We start from the raw sequence: 22,577 nt of genomic DNA on the forward strand, positions 1-22,577 counted from the left end.
AGACCATAATGTTTCCATAAACATTTAAAGGTGGCCAATTTACTTTAGCTGTGTCTAATCTGTTAAACGTCTGAGAGGCAAATGTGTCAGTTGAATAATAAGACTGCACTTTGGTTGAATAGTAAGGAAATATGACTGTTCTTTGGTTGAATAGTAAGGACATAAGACTGCACTTTGGTTGAATAGTAAGGAAATAAGACTGTTCTTTGGTTGAATAGTAAGGAAATAAGACTGTTCTTTGGTTGAGTAGTAAGGAAATAAGACAGCACTTTGGTTGAAAAGTAAGGAAATAAGACTGTACTTTGAATAGTAAGGAAATAAGACTGTTCTTTGGTTGAATAGTAAGGAAATAAGACTGTTCTTTGGTTGAATAGTAAGGAAATAAGACTGTACTTTGGTTGAATAGTAAGGAAATAAGACTGTACTTTGGTTGAATAGTAAGAAAATAAGACTGTTCTTTGGTTGAATAGTAAGGAAATAAGACTGTACTTTGGTTGAATAGTAAGGAAATAAGACTGTACTTTGGTTGAATAGTAAGAAAATAAGACTGCACTTTGGTTGAATAGTAAGGAAATAAGACTGCACTTTGGTTGAATAGTAAGAAAATAAGACTGTTCTTTGGGTGAATAGTAAGAAAATAAAACTGTTCTTTGGTTGAAAAGTAAGGAAATAAGACAGTACTTTGAATAGTAAGGAAATAATACTGCACTGTGGTTGAATAGTAAGAAAATAAGACTGCACATTGGTTGAATAGTAAGGAAATAAGACTGCACTTTGGTTGAATAGTAAGAAAATAAGACTGTTCTTTGGTTGAAAAATAAGGAAATAAGACTGGACTTTGGGTATAATAAGGAAATAAGACTGCACTTTAGTTGAATAGTAAGGAAATAATACTGCACTTTGGTTGAATAGTAAGAAAATAAGTCTGTTCTTTGGTTGAATAGTAAGGAAATAAGACAGTACTTTGAAAAGTAATGAATAGTAAGGAAATAAGACTGCACTTTGGTTGAATAATAAGGAAATAAGACTGGACTTTGGGTATAATAAGGAAATAAGACTGCACTTTAGTTGAATAGTAAGGAAATAAGACTGCACTTTGGTTGAATAGTAAGAAAATAAGACTGTTCTTTGGTTGAATAGTAAGGAAATAAGACAGTTCTTTGAATAGTAAGGAAATAAGACTGCACTTTGGTTGAATAAGACAATAAGACTGTACTTCGGTTGAAAAAAGGGAAATAAGATTGGACTTTGGTGATAATAAGAAAATAAGACTGTACTTTGGTTGAATAGTAAGGAAATAAGACTTACTTTCGTTGAATAGTAAGAAAATAAGACTGTTCTTTGGTTGAATAGTAAGGAAATAAGACTGCACTTTGGTTGAATAATAAGACAATAAGACTGTACTTCGGTTGAAAAAAGGGAAATAAGATTGGACTTTGGTGATAATAAGAAAATAAGACTGTACTTTGGTTGAGTAGTAAGGAAATAGTACTTACTTTCGTTGACTAGTAAGAAAATAAGACTGTTCTTTGGTTGAATAGTAAGGAAATAAGACAGTACTTTGAAAAGTAATGAATAGTAAGGAAATAAGACTGCACTTTGGTTGAATAATAAGGAAATAAGACTGGACTTTGGGTATAATAAGGAAATAAGACTGCACTTTAGTTGAATAGTAAGGAAATAAGACTGCACTTTGGTTGAATAGTAAGAAAATAAGACTGTTCTTTGGTTGAATAGTAAGGAAATAAGACAGTTCTTTGAATAGTAAGGAAATAAGACTGCACTTTGGTTGAATAAGACAATAAGACTGTACTTCGGTTGAAAAAAGGGAAATAAGATTGGACTTTGGTGATAATAAGAAAATAAGACTGTACTTTGGTTGAATAGTAAGGAAATAAGACTTACTTTCGTTGAATAGTAAGAAAATAAGACTGTTCTTTGGTTGAATAGTAAGGAAATAAGACTGCACTTTGGTTGAATAATAAGACAATAAGACTGTACTTCGGTTGAAAAAAGGGAAATAAGATTGGACTTTGGTGATAATAAGAAAATAAGACTGTACTTTGGTTGAGTAGTAAGGAAATAGTACTTACTTTCGTTGACTAGTAAGAAAATAAGACTGTTCTTTGGTTGAATAGTAAGGAAATAAGACTGCACTTTGGTTGAATAGTAAGAAAATAAGACTGTTCTTTGGGTGAATAGTAAGGAAATAAAACTGTTCTTTGGTTGAAAAGTAAGGAAATAAGACAGTACTTTGAATAGTAAGGAAATAATACTGCACTTTGGTTGAATAGTAAGAAAATAAGACTGCACATTGGTTGAATAGTAAGGAAATAAGACTGCACTTTGGTTGTATAGTAAGAAAATAAGACTGTTCTTTGGTTGAATAGTAGGGAAATAAAACTGTTCTTTGGTTGAATAGTAAGGAAATAAGACAGTACTTTGAATAGTAAGGAAATAAGACTGCAAATTGGTTGAATAGTAAGAAAATAAGACTGTTCTTTGATTGAATAGTAAGAAAATAAAACTGTTCTTTGGTTGAATAATAAGGAAATAAGACAGTACTTTGAATAGTACGGAAATAAGACTGTTCTTTGGTTGAATAGTAAGAAAATAAAACTGTTCTTTGGTTGAATAGTAAGGAAATAAGACAGAACTTTGAATAGTAAGGAAATAAGACTGCACATTGGTTGAATAGTAAGAAAAAAAACTGTTCTTTGGTTGAATAGTAAGAAAATAAAACTGTTCTTTGGTTGAATAGTAAGGAAATAAGACAGCACTTTGAATAGTAAGGAAATAAGACTGTACTTTGGTTGAATAGTAAGAAAATAAGACTGTTCTTTGGTTGAATAGTACGGAAATAAGACAGTACTTTGAATAGTACGGAAATAAGACTGCACTTTGGTTGAATTATAAGACAATTAGACTGTACTTCGGTTGAAAAATAAGGAAATAAGATTGGACTTTGGTGATTATAAGAAAATAAGACTGTACTTTGGTTGAATAGTAAGGAAATAAGACTTATTTTCGTTGAATAGTAAGAAAATAAGACTGTTCTTTGGTTGAATAGTAAGGAAATAAGACTGCTCTTTGGTTGAATAGTAAGGAAATAAGACTGTACTTTGGTTGAATAGTAACTTTGGTTGAATAGTTAGAAAATAAGACTGTACTTTGGTTGAATAGTAAGGAAATAAGACTGTAAGACTGTTCTTTGGTTGAATAAGAAGGAAATAAGACTGCACTTTGTTTGAAAAGAAGGAAAAAAGACTGTACTTTGGTTGAATAGTAAGGAAATCAGACTGTACTTTGGTTGAACAATAAGGAAATCAGACTGTACTTTGGTTGAATAATAAGGAAATCAGACTGTACTTTCGTTGAATAATAAGGAAATAAAGCAATAAAGAATTTCAATCTAAAAGTACCACACAGGCGAAAACGTGTACATAAAATTACTAAACAATTTTCTTTACAATAACTTCAGTGAATTAAGAAATCAAAGAGAAAATAATCTTTTTAAATCAGTTGAAGTTCTTTTGTTATTAGACAACAAGACTGGATAGATGTCAAATACTAATAGTAGGCCAATATCATCAGCAACAAGAAAAAAGATATGTAATATTTGTTGCCAAAACTTTATGTAGTTTTTTGTCGGTCAATGTTTAATATTCACTGACGACTTCTATATCTCATTGCCACAATAAGCAAAAAATTGAAAAAGAAATCTAAAAGAAATTTAATTTAGATATACATGTATTTATTATACACATTTTCAACGGAAGAGCCTATGTCTATCTCCGTATTTCGTATATAACATATCCCTGTGGCCATGTTTCTTTCGGGCTTTGGACTATTGCCGCGTATTTAGATGCATTACAAGTATATATTTTTATCTTTATCAATGTTAAATACGTACCTCATGTTAGCTTTAAAATACAACTGCTGTGATTAGAAAATAACAAAAGTTTTCCTAGTAACAGAAATTCTGATATTTTCGCAAAATTCAGATGGCCCTGAAGATGTGCTGCTTTTTAAAGTGGCATTATGCCAACCCAATGATAGTATTGTAAATCTAGTGTGAGTCAAAATGAGCTTATATTTTGCCGTTATTCATTTCAATTTTAAGATAAACTTGGCATCAAAGATAAATAACTCACATGACCAAAAGAAATTACTCTTTATATCAATCGTAATTTACCTGTAAAGTACATATTATTAAAACGAGTGGGGTAGTCTTTTTATATTTTAGGCAGATTTTTATTAATTCCTCAATATTTTCAAATATCAACATTTGGACAATCACCATGATGACTATCAATTGTATAGAGAGAAAAGAATTCAACTTGATTATGAAAAAATGAGCATAGTGTCACTTTAAGCATCAGTTTATGTTAACGAACGCAGATATGATAATGTTGCTACACTTCTATAAAATAAAGGCACGAGTATCATACGGGCATCAAATAATTTTACGTCAAATAGCATCAAATTGAATGTAATTAACGCAGTAAGCCTTTTTAATTAATTCAAGATCACGTGACCGTTCATGTTTAATTTATTCGTAATCACGGTAAAAGCTCAGTCGAATAAGCATCAAGTCCGCTTTGATTTGATCTACTTATTTTGATTGTGGTAAAGACTTGTTGTTCATCAACCTTAAGCTTGGTTTAAAGGTCAATATCTTATTTAAGTTGTTTTTTCATACTGTGGCAACAAGTGGTAAACGTGCCGGACTAGTAATCTAGGGAATACTGACAGCATCAGCATTGGTTCAAACCCCGGTAAGGGACAAGCCTTTGCTTTCTTGAGCAAGAAATTTCACAGTCATTGCTTAGTCCTGGGCCGTCCCAGCAAAGGATTCTTGTGTGTTTCAATAAGCTTATAGCTTCCAACACAATCTAACTAAAATAAATTCGTTTAAACAAAACTAATAGCTATATTGCTCTATTGGTTTTCCAAAAACATTTTTTAATCAGAAATGACCCTTCTAGATTCTATTCAGAAACTAATAAATTTGTTTTAAACTGTTTTGATAATGTATTCAGAGCATGTAAGAGGATTATTTCCTGGTGGAAGTAGCGCTGAATGTGCAATAATTTTACATCAATTCAAAACATTTATCACTACTACTGAAATAAATGCCAGAAAATGAAAAAATAAAAATAAAAAAATAGGTTAAGCTATATAGCAAATATGTATTTTTTACAGAACCTGGCATGACACCAAAAATTAAACGACTTGGGAAATAGAAATATCATTTTTTACTTAATGAACCATTAAATACGGATAGTATTGATAATGCATCTGTCATTCAAAAGTCATATAAAAGCACATGTCTTTCCCAAACAAATACATGTACATAGAATTTTGTTTATGGCGTCGTCCCCAAAACTCAACTTTTGCAACGCTTTTCACTGAAATGAGGCTAAGAACCACAAAATAAAGAAAAAAGAAAGAAAGAAAGAAAGAAAGAAAAAAGAAAGAAAGAAAGAAAGAAAGAAAAAAGAAAGAAAGAAAGAAAGAAAGAAAGAAAGAAAGAAAGAAAGAAAGAAAGAAAAGAAAGAAAGTTTTATTTTAATCCTTCACTTGATCTACGTATGAATTTCATATATTATGTTTTAAGGTCTTTGACCTCAGTGGAGAGATAATTTATTGGAAGAAAAATTAACGCGAAAGGCACAGACTATCACAAATAAATTCAAACTAGTTCAAACTAGTTTAATTCTGCTTCAGCTGATATCAACCTTAATGTAAAACATAGTGTACAGTAAAACCTCCCCAAAGCGAACCTCTGTAGAGCGGTCACCTCTATATAACAACAGAATCAAATACTCCAAAATTGGTAAGACTTAAATACTTAATTTAGCATCCCGTGTGCAACACATCTTAAGAAAATCGGAAAGATTTGTTTCCAAAAGGGTGTCTCTCTGCAGTTTTTGTACATGTAGTTGGGCTCTGAGGATGATGCAACATTTAAAGGAACTTCATTGAGGTCCAAAAGACTAATAAAATAGGAATTTGAAGTTCTTCCATATATCAGCGCTGGGACGCTTTTCAAATTTAGTTCATTTGTGACAATTACAAAGGATACTTGTTAAATCCTACATCAAATGGGACATAACTTTCGAAAAATTATTTCCAGTCCCGTCATGTCATAAAAATGTCAGTGGAGTCCCTTTAATGTGTAAATGTACAGGTCATCTTTATGTGCAAAGGCTTACAGGTCATTCATAGTTGGTTTCCGAGTTTGTTGAGGACATTTGACAATGAACAACCGATAACCATTCTATAAAACAGAGGCGCTGACTTGAAATAATTAGCGCATCATTGTAAGTCAACCGCGTGTGACTGCATTAATTGGTAAGTAAGCCGCAATATTTAACTTTACCTACATCCCATTTATTGTTCTATTAATCAGTCCCACATAGAGAAATACCAGACCAGGAAACTAGAGTCCAGGGGTCTATTTTTTGCATAGAAAAGAGGTAAGGAATTATTCAACTTATTACATGTAATACGTTATTTTTTTTTTCGAAATGAAGATTATAGTTTAAACATTTTAAAACTAATTTCATATCATTAATTGACTTTCAATACGCTAAAAGTTGATTTTTAGACCTGAAGTAATTGATACAGTCATTCTGTTTATACAATGTGAATGTGGCAGGAATTGCAGTAGTTCCATTTTCGCAACGCATTATTAAAGGGACTGCACCGACGTTTTTAGACATGATGGGCCTGGAAATTATTTAAAAAAAATAAAAGTCTATTTAATGTAGGTCTAGACCACTAACTTGTGTGCAGAATTTTAGATCATTTGCCCACTCCGTTTTCCAGAATAATTATTTTGAATGTGAAAAATAACCAAAGATTGAAAAACCATTAAACCATTGCAACGCTATTCTAAGATACGCACAAACATACGATTTTCGATTTATTTCTGTGTATAGTATCTAATTATCGTTTGCATATCTTTCTGTTTAAGTGCCATTTAAAAAATTCAAATTTTATGTTTTTAGGCTTTTGGACCTCAGTGGAGTTCCTTTAAATATGATAAAAAATATATATTAGACAAATTAGTTATTAAAGTGCATAAAGCAAGATCTCTGCAGCTTGCAAAAATTAAGTTTTATTTTTGAAAACGAATACATTTCACAGTGCCTGTATAAAAGAAATGTGCTGGTATATATTTCCTTAAGAGCAGATGGTGTATGCTCAAAATCATTGCCTTACTTTAAGGCACACTGTGCCTAAGAAATGAATATATGTTTACTTCTTTAGAAAGGGCATATACAGTATACGAATTTTATAACGTTTAAATAATGTTATAAAAGCTATTTGATGCCTTTTAAGAAAAGAAAGTAGCGATAAATGTGAAATAATTTATCATTAAAGTAGCAAAATGTAAATAGAGTAGTAATTTGACTTCCATTCAAAATACTAAATCGCTATAACTGTATTAATTGCAAAAACAAGCAAAAGAAGCAAAAATGATGGTTCAAACAATTTGTCGATGAGTAACTTTTTCAAAACTATAAAGTACACAAAAAGCAACAAATAAATAAATAAATAAAAAATAAATAAAAGAAATTAAATAATAAAAATAAAATCTTTACAGAAATAAAATATAAAATTATTGGGTATAATGGGCCTTTTAAAATCAGCATAATATATTGTTCCGGAATATTTTATTCTGTTTATGTACAATATCCATGTATGTTAAATAACATTCTGCAACTCTTTTTAGAATCGACCGTAAGATTATAGAAATAACATAATTTTACCTTTTTTTTTTTATTTATTTATTTATTTTAAATACACGTATTTCATTAGATAAAGTTTTGTACCCTACAGAAAGTACACTGCAAATGATCGGGTATTGGTTATATATCCATTTAATATTTTTATTGTTTCAAATTTGTTTCAATTACAGGTACTAACTTTTATCTAGGTCATTTGTTAATTCCGTGTTTCTTTATCTAGGTCATCATGGTGAATCCAGATCACGTGTTTCACGTGGCAGACTACTGCATTTTTGCCGTAACAATCATAGTCTCGTTAGGTATAGGTCTGTACTATGCATTGTCTGGCGGAAAACAACGAACAACTTCGGAGTACTTCGTAGGTAATCGGAAGATGGCGATACTTCCGGTAGCCATTTCCCTGATGGTGTCGTTTGAATCGTCAATCATGATGTTGGGTACTCCGGCAGAGGTTTGTGTCGCTGAATAAATTTATGGAAAAGTCGTCTGCTTTGTAATCATTCTATATACATGTACTCTAAATCAACATATATAGAAATTTGTAACTGCAAACCTTTAAAGGTAAAACAGAAAGAAAGAAAGAAAGAAAGAAAGAAAGAAAGAAAGAAAGAAAGAAAGAAAGAAAGAAAGAAAGAAAGAAAGAAAAAAATCACACGCGTCCAGATTCATGTTGATTTTTAGATTTTTATGACAACTCTAATATTGTTCTTATTTTTAAAAATATTGTCACATATACAAATGAACTGACTTAATATTACCTAAGACATTATCTATCTGCCGAGGTTTCCTGTAACATGTCAAACTATGTAGAAAGCAGCAGCGTCCTTAAGAAGTCAGTATGTATGATAAACATTTATCTTAATGATAGTCATTTGTATTCGATATTTTATTGATTAATTGATTGATTGATTGATTGATAGATTGATTGACTGACTGATTGATCGGTTGATTCTTAGTCTGTTGATAACAAGAATGAAATATGGCTTTAAATAGTGTATTCTGTCATATTCTACAAGAAACTGCTGTAAATATTCATATTTCTATATAATCGTTAACCTGCTGGAACTGAAAGAGACAGGTCAGCTTGCATATACATGTAATTAGAGCAGTCTGACCACGCTATCTTTTGTTAGTAGCCTTTTTGTCTTTTGATGTTAAATCATTGAGTGTTTATCAAGTGAAATTTTAACAATTAAGAATCCCAAAGGAAGTGATTGGTATAATGTAAATGTTTGCTGTCTATACGATTAAAAAGAGCACTTTTCTGAAAATTGAAATGTTTTCATTGGTCGGCAAATGATGCTCAACACAACTCTATTTTTTGTCCAAATCAGCCTAATTGGTAAATTATTATTTTCTTAACTATCTTATTTAATTTAAAACGATTTTTTTAATTGTCTTATCACAAAGAAAATCGGATAATCCAAAGTTTTCTTTTTCTTTGCGACTGTCATGTCATTCTTGTAAAAAAATTTGTTGATATATATAGTTTTCCATTTAGGTGTATGTATACGGGATGCAATGGCTTATTGGTAATCTTGGATTCTTCATCGCAAATACACTGTCCATCATCGTAGTTGTTCCACTTGTACATCCATTAAAGATAACTAGCGCATACGAGGTGATGTCATATTTGTTTACCCCAACTTGGTCGCCCCGTTTATTCACCCCTGATAGATATGACGGGGTCGGGGTTCATCCTACAACATACCTTACATCTCTTATACATAATAAATTAATAATCATGTTTAGGTTAACAAAACAATTTCATCATGTTACTTTGCTATATAAAGGGGAACAACTAAGTAAGATAAGATATGTTTTCAGTATAAACAGTTGTTCCCCTTAGTTTGTAATGCTGCGCGCGCATTCTATTTATGTTATTTAGGTAGCACTCCACAGTTAATTTCAAGTTCCTGCCGTCAATGTCCTACAAGCAATACGTCTAATAATTCTGATACCAAACTACACAACCTGGAAAAAGAAAACACATTTTGTTGAGAACATATATGACATAAGTTTGCAAATCTACAAAGAAATTATCCCATCTGCAATAGGCAGGCAGTCAAAATATTTGCAATTCATTCGGTTGAAGCCCAAAATCTACAGTGGCCCGAGACCCAAAACAACACATTTCGACCCTCTGCCAAAAAATATCTGCAAATATACAGGCTAAAGGAACACCGTCTCTGCTTTAGCAACTCCCTATACATGCATAATATCACAAAGAAACTTTTCCTCAACCTTGTAGATTTTTTGCTGCTGCTAAAAGTTTGTACGCCCCCTGTAAAATGACTTCTTTTTACCATGCATGCTGTTTAAAAGCAATGTTTACAAAAAATGGCGGCCTTGACATTCATAATCAACAGCATGTGATTTCTGGCCATGTTTTCCAATTTGCCAGTGATCATATAAGATGTCACAAAAACAAATTTCATGCTGAAAATGCATTTTAAAGACAACCAGTCATTTAAATCCAGAATATTCACTATATCCAAGAAATCCTCCCTGGCCATTCGAAGCTGTGGCTTACATTACTGTGGTGTGCTACCTTAGCCTAGCTATATTAAAATTTGTGAAATTGTGATTTATTTCCTAGTTAAGCAAGTGCAAATTATCATGAGGGTGTTAAATGATAATAAGTCTAAAAAGGTCATCGAAAATTCAAATCTAGATAATTTATTTTCATAGCTGATGAGAATAATTTCATTTGAAGGTCGATAGATGCAAAGCGTAATGTGCCTATTTTTTATGTTAAAACTCCTACCAAAAAAAAACAAAAAAACATAGCCAAGTAACCACATAAACATTAACAAATTGTGTATGCTAAAGAAGATGAATTTCATTACAGTATCTGGAGTTGAGGTTTGATTCTCATGCCGTCAGAATACTTGGTACAGTCCTAGGAATGCTCAGTTATGTAAGACATTTTTCCATATGTATAGACACCATTTGTCAAACCTACCTAATATGCCATATATAAATGGATTAATTAAATGTATTTATTTTAACTTATTAAACTTTTTAAAAGGCACTAGAGCAAAAGAGATATAACGCTCGGAGCTACAGTCCGCAAATCAGTTTAATGATCAACATTATTTTTTGTCCAATCACGTTGTAGTATTTTTCAAATTTCTGCTTAGTCTAACTTTGGTTAATGTGTACTAACTAAATAAAATTCACTTAATCTGTCGTCTAACCGCAGTCTAACAAATTTCAATAACGCATTATATTAGGGAGGAGTTAGAGGTATGGTTTACACTATGATTTATAAAATGTCAAGGTTAGCAAAACAATGCCAACATAAAAAAAATTAGTTTCTAAATGTGAGGATACAATCAATTAATTTATTACATAGATAATACATGTTGGGCACGCAGAGACAAATGATTACATAGTAACTTTTTTATATCCTTTTAAATCTAAGAAAAATGTCTGTTATCAATTGCTGAGTGTTTTAAACTTTATACTTTCCAAAACATTTTTTTTTCACTTGATAGGAATGAACTGCATTAACAATCATTGATATTAAGAATACAATGATTACATTTTTTTGCTGGAAAACTCATTGTAAATGGACCCCCTCCACCTGTAAACCTAGATTGACACACAGAAAAACTGTTTTTCAAATGAGCAAATCAATAGGGATTTTAAATGTTAGTGAATAACTTAAAGCTGATAACGAATTTGTATAAATTACAAAAACGTATTAATCTAATGTATTTTCTCACATTTTCCATTTATTTATAAAGGATGTACACATTTCATTAACTCCATTGTTTTTACCGAATTGGATCACTGGTCTACACTGGTGGCTATTGCTCACCACTTCCGGTTCGACCACGTTAAGGGAAAAGTCACAACGGAACTGTTACTGTCATTATAAATATGGCACTTTTCATACCTAATACACGCGCATAGCTGGCATCTAAGTATAACAACCGGTTATCAGTTGGTTTGCTGGATAGCTGCATTACATTAAAGTATTAAAAGTTCCTGGTTGGATCGAACCCACATCGATGATGAACAAATGATTGGAAAGGAAAGACATAAACCACATAATAATGGAACTAACAGCTATGGTATGACAGTGGGTAGAAATATATACAAAGCTATTCTTTCATATCTTATATGCAAAAATAAAAGTTGTTGTGCAAATAGATAATACCGGTATATTTAATTTTTTTACAGTATAAAACACATTATTTTCTGTTATAGACTGCCTATATGGGTATAGTTTTGTTTGGTCCTGCAATAGCCCTTGAAGCAGGTAAGACCATTAATGTATGCATGTTGCCTTCATCTATTGTTTTAGCGAAACAGTTCAAGTTAGGAACCAATGTCACGTGCATGTGTGTTGCTTAATGGGGGTAGTAACACGAATATCGACTCGCAACATTAAATACATAGTTCCGAGTATACCCAGTATAACCAATACTAAAATACAAATGTACTATTGGTTACATTAATTACCATTGATACCACTGGTTGACAAGTAACACTTAACGGATTTTATCATTATCGTGTCATTGGCAATATAAAATTGGTACCAGCAGTGAACCAATGGAACCAACTATCTTGATAATAAATAGGTCCATATTACAAGTTTGGTCATGTTTTTTATTGAAATTTGTTTTGTTATTGATAAATGTTATTCAACTTGACAAGAATAATTTTTTTTACATGATTTGATAGTTCATTGCATTTATAAACCTTGACCCGCGAAATTCAAACGGATATTGACTATACCAATCTTTGATTCATTAACTGTATCTTTCTAGTACAATTCAATAATTTATTAGCACATCTTACTTGAAAAGTGCTCTAGCAGGTCTTTTGTGTAAGCACCAAAATGACAATTTTAAAACGCCATCTTTATGAGTTTACGCCAGGACCAATACACGATTGTGATAAAAAATGAACCTATTTTTAAAATACTCCTCCGCTTAAAAGTAGTTCGCTCCTGGGTCTCGCAGTCGTGACCCCCAGTAGGACAAGAACCCTCGACCCCTGTGCTGAGAGGCAGTCAGAACCGTTACCATTACTTTTTTTCAGTGACTGGATTTCCACAATGGGGCTCAATAGTATCTGTTGCGCTTGCCTCAGTTATCTACACATCTATCGTAAGTCACGCAATGTTTTCATATTTATATATAATAATTTTGTTCTCAATATATTTAGTACATCTACTAATCTAGATAATGTTTTCGTATTCATAGATTATTTCTTTTGCAATTTATTTAGTAAAAAGCTACATGTATCTAGATAATGTTTTTGTATTCATATAACATTTCTTTTGCAATTTATTTAGAACAATGCTATCTAGATAATGTTTCCGAATTCATATATCATATTTTTTTGCAATTTATTTAGTAAAAAGCTATCTATGTAATGTTTTCGTATTCACACATGTATATCATTTATGTTTTGCAATTTATTTAGTAAAAAGCTATCTAGATATTATTTTCGTATTCATCTACCATTTTCTTTAGCAATTTGATTAGTGAAAAACTATCTAAGCAATATTTTATTATTCATATGTCCTTAATGCCTGTATTCTTTTATTTACATAGATGTTATAACTGGTCAAGTCATTTTGGTTATGTCATAATACTTTGGTATTTCAGGGCGGTTTAAAAGCAGTTATCTGGACTGATGTATTTCAATGCGGGGTGATGTTTGCCGGATTCTTTGCTGTTCTTATCAAGGTCTTTGAACTTCTTTTGATATATGAATAAAGTGAAGTATAGCATAAATCTATACAAAAGTTTCATGTTTTAATGGCTATGACGTAAATATGTCATCACCATTGCTGTCTCTTACGGAATACCGTTAGGGCTATCGTGATTATAAAGTATTACCACGATGGCCCTGACGGTATTCCGTAGTATATGTCTGAGATGGGATACGGACAAAAGTCCCCGGACAACCCCACCCCCCCTCCCCATCTAAAACTGACAAGGTAGACAAAGCCCCCCCCATGAAATTTACACGTAGGACAAAAGCCCTCCCCCATCAAAAATACAGGTAGTTTATATCATAACTGAGAAAAATCTTTCTTTCCTTAAAATAAGAAAAAGGTTAAAAAGAAATAAAGGGTATATCAACCCCCTAAACTTTGAGGTATATGCCACTGAAAGTTAGTTTTTGCCTCTTTTAATTGATCCCAAACAGCAAAAGTTATTTTCTTCAAACTTTGCCTTTTAAAAAAAGTGCAGAAATGTAGGAATTGTCTTCAAAACTAATATAACCTCGGTAAATGTTTTAAGGGAACCATTCATTGAATAAATAGATAATGCATTGATTTGAAAGGAATCTTTCTTGAATGATATAATGTATTGAATATAATGTATTGTTTGGATAACAATTATATTGTTTTAAAGGAAGTTTTAAAGATCCTGTATATTGTAATTAAGGGTGTTACCACATTAAAGTGAAATTTTATATACTGTATGTACATAATTATGCTTCTAAAACAATGGTCAAACATCGAAGAATATGTAATATATTTACAAATAATGCTTTTTGAAACTTATACTATTGATAAATCTTCATTTGAGCATTATATTTGTTATATAAAACTATAAAAAAAATGTGTTACAGGATCTTTAAGGAAACCGTTCATCGAATAAAAAGATAATGCATTGATTTAAGAGGAATCTTTCTTAAATGAATAAATCATTATAATATAATGTTTTGTATGGATAACAATTACATTGCTTTAAAGAAGCATGCCTCCAGATTCATGCTAATTTTCATGAAAATTTGAAAATGTATTTAACAGTATAATATTGTGAAGTTACAAAAAGAATGCAATTTACACATTATTAATGACACTCACAATCCATGTAAATTACTATAAAGAGGTCAAAATATGCAAAAATAGCCCTAACTGGGTTAGTAACGCAGTAGAAATATAGTTATAAATACTGAAAAATCGATCATTATTCGCACATAGCATGTAAATAATTATTTGAATTTTGAATCTTTATACTTTTCCTCAAATCTTAGCACATTTTTCTCAGGTTTGATTTCATGGAAATATTTTTGCTCATCTGGAGGCATGCAGCTTTAAAGGAAGTATTACGTTAACTAAATATATATGGTTTATTTTTACAGGGAACTATGCAAATAGGCGGCATTGGGAAAACCTGGGAAATAGCAAGCCGGAATGGGAGGGTCAATTTCTTCAAGTAAGTTTGTTTACTTAAAGTTACAGTCATCGATTACTGCATGTAAGGTTAGATGTATTACAATGATAAACTGTCCATTTTCATCGATGGAAACAAAGTAAAAGCAAAAAAAGAAAATTGTCTGAAAATAAAGATAGATCCTAGTCTAAATGTGATACTTATTTCTACGGAAGCACAGTGGGACATTCCGATTTTATTTTATTTTTTCCATCTCGTGGCCACGAGAATATAACTCCGAAAAAAAAAACCAACCAAAAAAAACAAAAACAAAAAACAAACAAACGAAAAACAAAATGCTATCTCGTTCCCACGAGATACAATACAATCAAATCGGAATCTCTCCTCTGTGCTTCCGTATATTTTTATCTCTGTATTTCGTACAAATTTGTGAAGTCGAAATTAATTGGACAATAATCGTGACATCCTTGTTACGTACGTATATACAAATGATGGATTTGAGCAGTATTTTTAAGTTATTGATAAAGGCTTAAATTATGGTGGCTGATTTGAGACACTTTTTTGCGTCGTGTTGCCGCTAGCTAATGATGCGAGCGCCAAATGGCGCGTTGTCATGGGCGTGTTTTCGCAATGTCACATTGTCGCCCGGCTCAAATCGAAGGATTTGCTATTTGTATATATATATAAGCTAAGCGACAGGGCGACGTCGCGACAACGCGCAGCACAACAACGCGCCAATACGTTTCCATTTTCCTTCGTTACCCTCAAGTAACGTTAGCGATTTGGTTTATATAATTTTACAATTCCGATTAATGTAAGTTCTTAATGTCGCATTTTGTGATAGACCTAATAAATTGTTGGTTTGATTCGAATTTACATTAAAGTGAATGTGAGATATTTATTAAGAATATATTCTTAATCTAGTGTTAAATTGTTTAAGAAAAAATAAATAATTTTTCATCAAAGAAATGTTTAAAAATCACGTAAGACTCGGTCAGCAATTTTGATCGTGAGATATTTTATATGAACATCACAATGTTCTATTTATTTATTAACGTTTCATCTTAACATGTATATACTTATACTGTAAATAAATATAAACATAAAATACAAACATAAAATACATATAAAAGCCATTCTAAACATGATACAATGTACATTGTTTGAAATACTAATGGAAAATGTGTTCATTGTCGACCAATCCACTTTAATGTGCAGATAATTATGTAAGTATATCTGGCATGTTAGTGTCATAAAACAAATATGACTGTATTTCATTATACATTTTCTTCACTAGTTTCGACACGGATCCTACTGTGAGGCATACGTTTTGGAATCTATTCGTTGGAAATATAATTCGGGGATTCGGACTTGTCTTTAACCAGTCTTCCATCCAGCGAATCAGCTCAACGCCAACCGTGGGTGCTGCTAAAAAGTAAAACCTTTTTTCCTTTTTTTCAAAGAATTTGGTCAGTTAACATTTACCCTACTACCATTAATAAAATCATTCAATAAAATAAAATCACTAAATTACCATGAAATAAAACAAAAACGTTCAAAAACAATTAGCATAATCCCATATGTATGTTAAAGTTATTTTTTGTTTCCTCTTTAAAGGTTCATTGAGTCCCCAAATTGCTATCAATTTTATTTCAGAAACTTTGTTTAGTTTTTGTTACCCTAACACTGTTTCACATTGACCATAAAGATGACATGTTTTCTTTTGTTTTTGTATTTTTTGTTTGTTTTCTTTGCCCTTTGGTTGGCAGTTTGTGTAATTATAGTGATAAAATCTTTTGTATGGAAGTCAAAATACTTCTTTGTTTACATTTTACTACCTTAATGACACATTACACATATTCAACGCTACATTCTTCAATTGTTTAACATTTGCTTGACCTTTATAAAGACCAAAAACCTTTATTGATTTCTTAGGCATAATGTGCCTTTAAATAAATTTGGGGTCTGTATTTTTCATTAAAACATGCATCTGATGTTTTTTCATGGCCATCCTAAGCAAACTATTCAAAAGAAGGAAGAAGTTATGTAAAAAACATTTAAGTGTCGTGAGCATATACTAAATTACACGAGTTTAGGGTGAACAGAATATCTTTGTTAGCATGCACACGTGTCCAATTTTTATTTTTAGGGTTCTGATGTTTGTCGCCCCTGGATTCTTTCTGTCCCTGTCATTGGCTGGTATTGAAGGGGTCATCGCCTATGCCTATTACGACACTCTAGGATGTGATCCTCTAAAGTCAAAACAAATCAAAAATCCTAACCAGGTAAAGAAAGTTTATCATTCAATCATATATAAGATTTTATGGAAACAAACAAAACGACGACACTTACGACGTCAAAGTTGTTTATTAAAATAAACTGGATTGGTTGAAATCGATACAACCAATTATTTATATGTTTACAGCGGATACATTTGATTAAAGCAAATAATTTTGCATTACTTTGTTATACAGACATCGAGAGTATTATATTCTATTCTGCTCTATTCCGTTCTGTTCCATTCCATTCCGTTCCTTTCCTTTCCATTCGGTTCTATTCTGTTCTGTTCTGTTCTATTCGCTTCTCTTCGGTTTATTCTATTCTATTTTATCTTATATATCCTATCCTATCCTATCCTATCCTATCCTATCCTATCCTATCCTATCCTATCCTATCCTATCCTATCCTATCCTATCCTATCCTATCCTATCCTATCCTATCCTATCCTATCCTATTCTATCCTATCCTATCCTATCCTATCCTATTCTATTCTATTCTTTCTTATTCTTGCAATTAACTAATTCTGTTTATGTCCATTAGCTTCATGTAACTAAAATGGAAATCAAAACGACTTGTGCTCTGTATAATTTTGTATTTGTAGATAGTTCCGTATATGGTGATGGACATATTTAAAGATATGCAAGGCATGCCGGGACTGTTCATGGCCTCGCTCTTCAGTGCATCTCTTAGGTACTTGTTTTATTATACAGTTCATTATACCCACATACGTTATATAGACCAACATGCATATGACTTGCTTTTGAAACATGTTTGATTATGTTTTATATCTGAAACGTATTTTCTTTAACAAATTAATTGAGTCTATAAGGAGCATGGAAGGACACAGTTTTTTTATATAAGAAATGCGTTTAAAACAACATCAACATCATCAGCCACCACCATCACCACCACCACAACAACAACAACAATAAGAACCAAAAACATGAACGAAACAGCACAACGACAACAACGACGACAATAATTATAACAACAACAACAACAACAACAACAACAACAAAGACAACAAAAACACAAATGAAAAAAATAAACAAAACCACAGAACACTTACTGCAGTATAGAATTTTGAGAACAAGTGAATGTTTTATCGTACCTGTTTTAAGTGTACACAATTAAACCTGTAAAGCACTTCCCAAAATGGAATTGAAGACAGTTCTACACCACACCATAACTAATTGACTTGAAATGTGGTTTTATTTACACCTTTATTGATGAAAATATCATTAATATCATTCAAAGCCTATTTATCAAAATGTTTACCTTATCTTTTTGCAGCACGTTGTCATCCGGATTAAGTAGTCTTTCAGCGTTGTTCTGGACTGACCTTGTCAAGCCTCATGTGAAACCAATGTCTGAATTCAAGGCTACCTTACTTTCAAAACTATCAGGTATATAACTCAAGGTTTATTATTTCATTCTACATTAACATTTGCCAGAATTTTGTCATACAATGATACACATAAGCATGCAATGGCGATGGAAAAAGAAGCTTAGTAAGCAACTATGTCGTATACCATACACGAACTTCATACGTTTTACAACCTTAACTGCCTACACAAGGGAATGCCCAACTCTCGATGCAATGTATGATTCAATGACATTTCACAATTTTTACGCATCACTGCACACTAGCCTGAACTTATACACGAGTAGACATCATTTACACACATAAGTAAGCCGTTATACGCCGTTACGGGTATCCTAGTCGTCCAAGAAGAAATATACATGTAGTTTAAATGAATTGAAACCATGATAACATAATGTAGTTGTTGTAGCTTTGTTTTGGGTTAAAAACTGTTGGTGGGAAACTTGCTTATTAGTTTCAACTCTCTCACATTATTTTTTCCAGTGTGATAGATTTGTCAGCATGGAATAATACAACTTGAGAACTGTTGGACATACTATTTTTATGGATTTATTTCAATTATTGACTACTCAAAAATATACATGTTCGTAAGAAAACCATATAAAATGTTTAATTCTTCTAAACATAATTTATATATTTTTGTTGGTTTGATGGCTCACCAACACATTACAGGTCGAATGGCGCCGAAACAGAAAAAAAATGATTTTAGCTAACCCCGTGTGATAAAGACTTCAAAGCAACACAAATGGTCAAAACCAACTAACCTGCTGGAGCTGCTAAAAGATGCATAGTCTCTAATTATTTGAACCCATTTGCTCACGCAGGGATAAACAGTGGACGCAATTCTTATGCCTCTACCATTAAGATCAAACCCTCAGCCACATAGGGCTCATTTTTCAGGTTTATATTGGACACATACAGAACTATTTAGTATGATCTATTTATTTCAGTGGTAATTTTTGGTGGACTGGCCGTATTTGTTGCGTTTATGATTGCATTGATAGGAGGCACGTTAATTCAGGTAATAAAGATGATTGAATTGACTGACTGAATATTTGTAACAATGAGTTACAAATTAAGAAAGCAAATTTATACGTCCCAAACTAAAAATATAGTAAGGTTAACATAATGTTTTGATAAACATGTTTTAAAGCAGCATGCCTTCAGATTCATGCTAATTTTCATGAAAATTTTGAAAATGTATTTAAAAGTAAAATATTGTGAATCAATTATGAAAGTAACTTACACATTGCAAACAACACTTACAATCCACGTAAATTACTTTAAAAAGAGACCAAAGTATGCAAAAATACCAATAATGCATTAGTCACGCAATAGAAATATGGTGATAAATACTGCAAAATCAGTCATTAGCAGCACATAACATGTAAAATATTACTTGCTTTTTGAATCTTTTTACTTTTCTAAAAATCTTGGTACATTTTCCTCAAGTTATGCATTACAGAATGAATATAAAGTTTTTTTTAAACTGCAATTTTGTTTATCATTAGAATTGTAAAAAATATTTTTTCCTGGAAAATTCTCTTTAAAATATCTATTAGATTACTGGAAGTCTTTTGTCGGCATTTGGTGGACCTCTAAGTGGATTGTTTATGTTCGGAGCGTTTTGTCCTTGGGGAAATTCAAAGGTAATTTGTAACCTATTTTAGATAGGTTATGTAACAATATTTTGACTGTTCCTTTTGTTTTTATATACGCACAAGATATTAAAAAATAGAATATTTAATATTTACAGACTCTACAGAAGTGTTTTTTCAAAGAATTATTTGATCATCTTTTGAACGAAATTAGGTTTTCGTATTTCCATGAAGAACTACAACCTTTGCATTAGCAGCTTAGTATTTATAATTATCTATAATTATGTAGAAATGCTTAGAAATTCACAACTATTTACTAAATGATAATTTAACATCATTTATTTAACCTTCTCACAAAGCAGTTTGCATTCCACGATTTGATTATTTCCAAAAGATTTCTCTTTTTTTCACATTTACTCTGCAGCTACAACTGTATGTGAGAAACACGTAGGTGTAATTTAGACCTAAAATTCTTTAAATGAACATTACGATAAATGCATTACAATCAATTCCATGATAAAGATCTACCAATATAAGCGCATGATTAATCTTTGTTAAACCAACACTATAAACTAAGCTAACCTCTATTCTATTTCTTTTAAGGGAGCATTTTGGGGAACGATTATGTCAGCCGTCGTCACTTTCGTTATTGCAATCGGTCAAATGACAACGAAAGGTTCTGTTAAGAACACAAAACTACCATCTGCACCGATTGACTCATGTCCAGCGTTTGAAGTTGTCACCTTTCTTGCAAATATGACGATGGGGAACGACACAACAATATCAACAATGGCAAATATGACGTCAACTATGACGTCATTAGCAAGCACGATGGGGTCAATGGACACCGTTGCCAATGTTATTCCAGAACCGTATGGTTTTTCTTGTTTTTATAGTCCTTAGTTTATATCTGAGTCTTCCGACGACACATTATTTTGTCTGTAGATCCCCTCGGGTATCACAAATGAGAATTTTACTTTGAAAATGCAACAAAAGGATTATTTTATTTAAACAATACATGAACGCTTTGTGAATGGCTAGACATCAGATAAAATCCGGTCCTTCAGGGCTAAAAATTGTATAATGTTTCAGCCGGTGCTACCGGGTGTGGTAAGATACTTTGCAATTCACCTGCTCGTATTTATGTTTGTTACCGATGCTGTCGAGACATCTATCTCTTTCTTTATACTCTGAGATAAGATAGGAAACTCTATATGTGCTGGGGTTCAGAGTATATCTTTGAAATAAATTTGATGTATGTTCTTTTCTTTTTTACAGTACAGGGATAAGTCGTTTGTTCATGGTATCGTATCAGTGGTTTGGAGGAATCGGTGTCATTCAGGTTATGTTATATGGAACAATTATTTCTTTATGCACAGGTTACTACTTTACCTTCTCATTTACATTGTATATATTTGACCTACTTTTATGTGCAAAAAGGCCTTAATTGAAAATTTTGACTATTTTCGACAGTATTTTTCACATCAATTGACCAATTCAGTAACAGCGATGTGGGAAATGGTAACGCTTTTAACAATACAGTTGATCACATATCTCCATTTTATCTGTTTCAGCCTTTAAAATCAGCTACAGTCGATCTATCTTCTCCATCTTATTGTTTAAGTCGTTGACAGTTTTTTTAATTGTGTCTAACAGATATGTTAATTTGATCATTTGCAACGAGTATTTTAGTAGTCTTCATCTAATTAGAAGTACGCAATTTCAATCATCAGTGCATAACCGTTGCTATTCCATGCTACGTTTTTCAAACATAGTATGTATACCTGTTCCGATATTTAGGAAATAAGAATCATTAAACTCTTTTTTGGTCAGATGCACTGAAACAGCAAATTTTTTTTTAAATACGATTATAATGTTGAAATACCGCAAGGTTTGATTTAATTCATTAGAATGCATCAAAATTGAGCTTTAAAGCGTTTTTATCTCTTTTTGTATACTTGATTTTACACTCAAACAAAGATACAATCTTTTTAATAACACACTATCAATTTCAGGTCGCAAAAAGCCAGGGGAGGTAAAGAGGAAATATCTCATTCCTTTTTATGATAGTTTATTCCCATTTCTACCTGAATGTATTCGTAAACCACTGAGATGTGGGTACCACTTTGAAAATGAGGATGAAGTAAGTTCTTTGTACATTAGAAATATACAGTAAACTCCGCTTATAACGATATTTCATGTTAATTCCAAATTTATATCAATTTATGAAACCAGAAGTCGGAACCGCGGATATAGCATAGTAACAAGCGGTTTTTTGCTGTAAGCGATATTGTTATTAGTTGAGTTTACTTTTTATTTGAAAGTATGAAAATTGCGATTCTAGAAGTATACATTTATTGCATAAATTTACAAACACATAATAATAAGTGTTAAATATCTCTTT

The 22,577-nt window shown here is 31.7% G+C and overlaps 1 protein-coding gene across 1 annotated transcript in view; it reads left to right on the forward strand.

Moving 5' to 3' along the window:
• The first annotated feature begins 6,394 nt into the window (after nt 1–6,394).
• The window catches only part of LOC132743796 (uncharacterized), a 32,813-nt gene continuing 16,630 nt past the window's right edge, over nt 6,395–22,577 (forward strand). The window contains exons 1-17 of the mRNA XM_060732361.1: nt 6,395–6,482; nt 7,981–8,211; nt 9,262–9,381; nt 10,612–10,680; nt 11,979–12,030; nt 12,816–12,883; nt 13,388–13,468; nt 14,880–14,953; nt 16,209–16,346; nt 17,061–17,196; nt 17,793–17,881; nt 18,485–18,597; nt 19,526–19,596; nt 20,138–20,224; nt 20,777–21,045; nt 21,452–21,552; nt 22,189–22,316. Of these exons, the coding sequence (XP_060588344.1) occupies nt 7,987–8,211; nt 9,262–9,381; nt 10,612–10,680; nt 11,979–12,030; nt 12,816–12,883; nt 13,388–13,468; nt 14,880–14,953; nt 16,209–16,346; nt 17,061–17,196; nt 17,793–17,881; nt 18,485–18,597; nt 19,526–19,596; nt 20,138–20,224; nt 20,777–21,045; nt 21,452–21,552; nt 22,189–22,316 (1,821 nt within the window). The 5' untranslated portion in view covers nt 6,395–6,482; nt 7,981–7,986. The remainder of the gene's footprint in view (nt 6,483–7,980; nt 8,212–9,261; nt 9,382–10,611; nt 10,681–11,978; nt 12,031–12,815; nt 12,884–13,387; nt 13,469–14,879; nt 14,954–16,208; nt 16,347–17,060; nt 17,197–17,792; nt 17,882–18,484; nt 18,598–19,525; nt 19,597–20,137; nt 20,225–20,776; nt 21,046–21,451; nt 21,553–22,188; nt 22,317–22,577) is intronic.

Source organism: Ruditapes philippinarum, unplaced genomic scaffold (genome assembly GCF_026571515.1).
Source record: "Ruditapes philippinarum isolate M1 unplaced genomic scaffold, ASM2657151v2 ctg1852_1_1_1_1, whole genome shotgun sequence".
Classification (NCBI taxonomy): domain Eukaryota; kingdom Metazoa; phylum Mollusca; class Bivalvia; order Venerida; family Veneridae; genus Ruditapes; species Ruditapes philippinarum.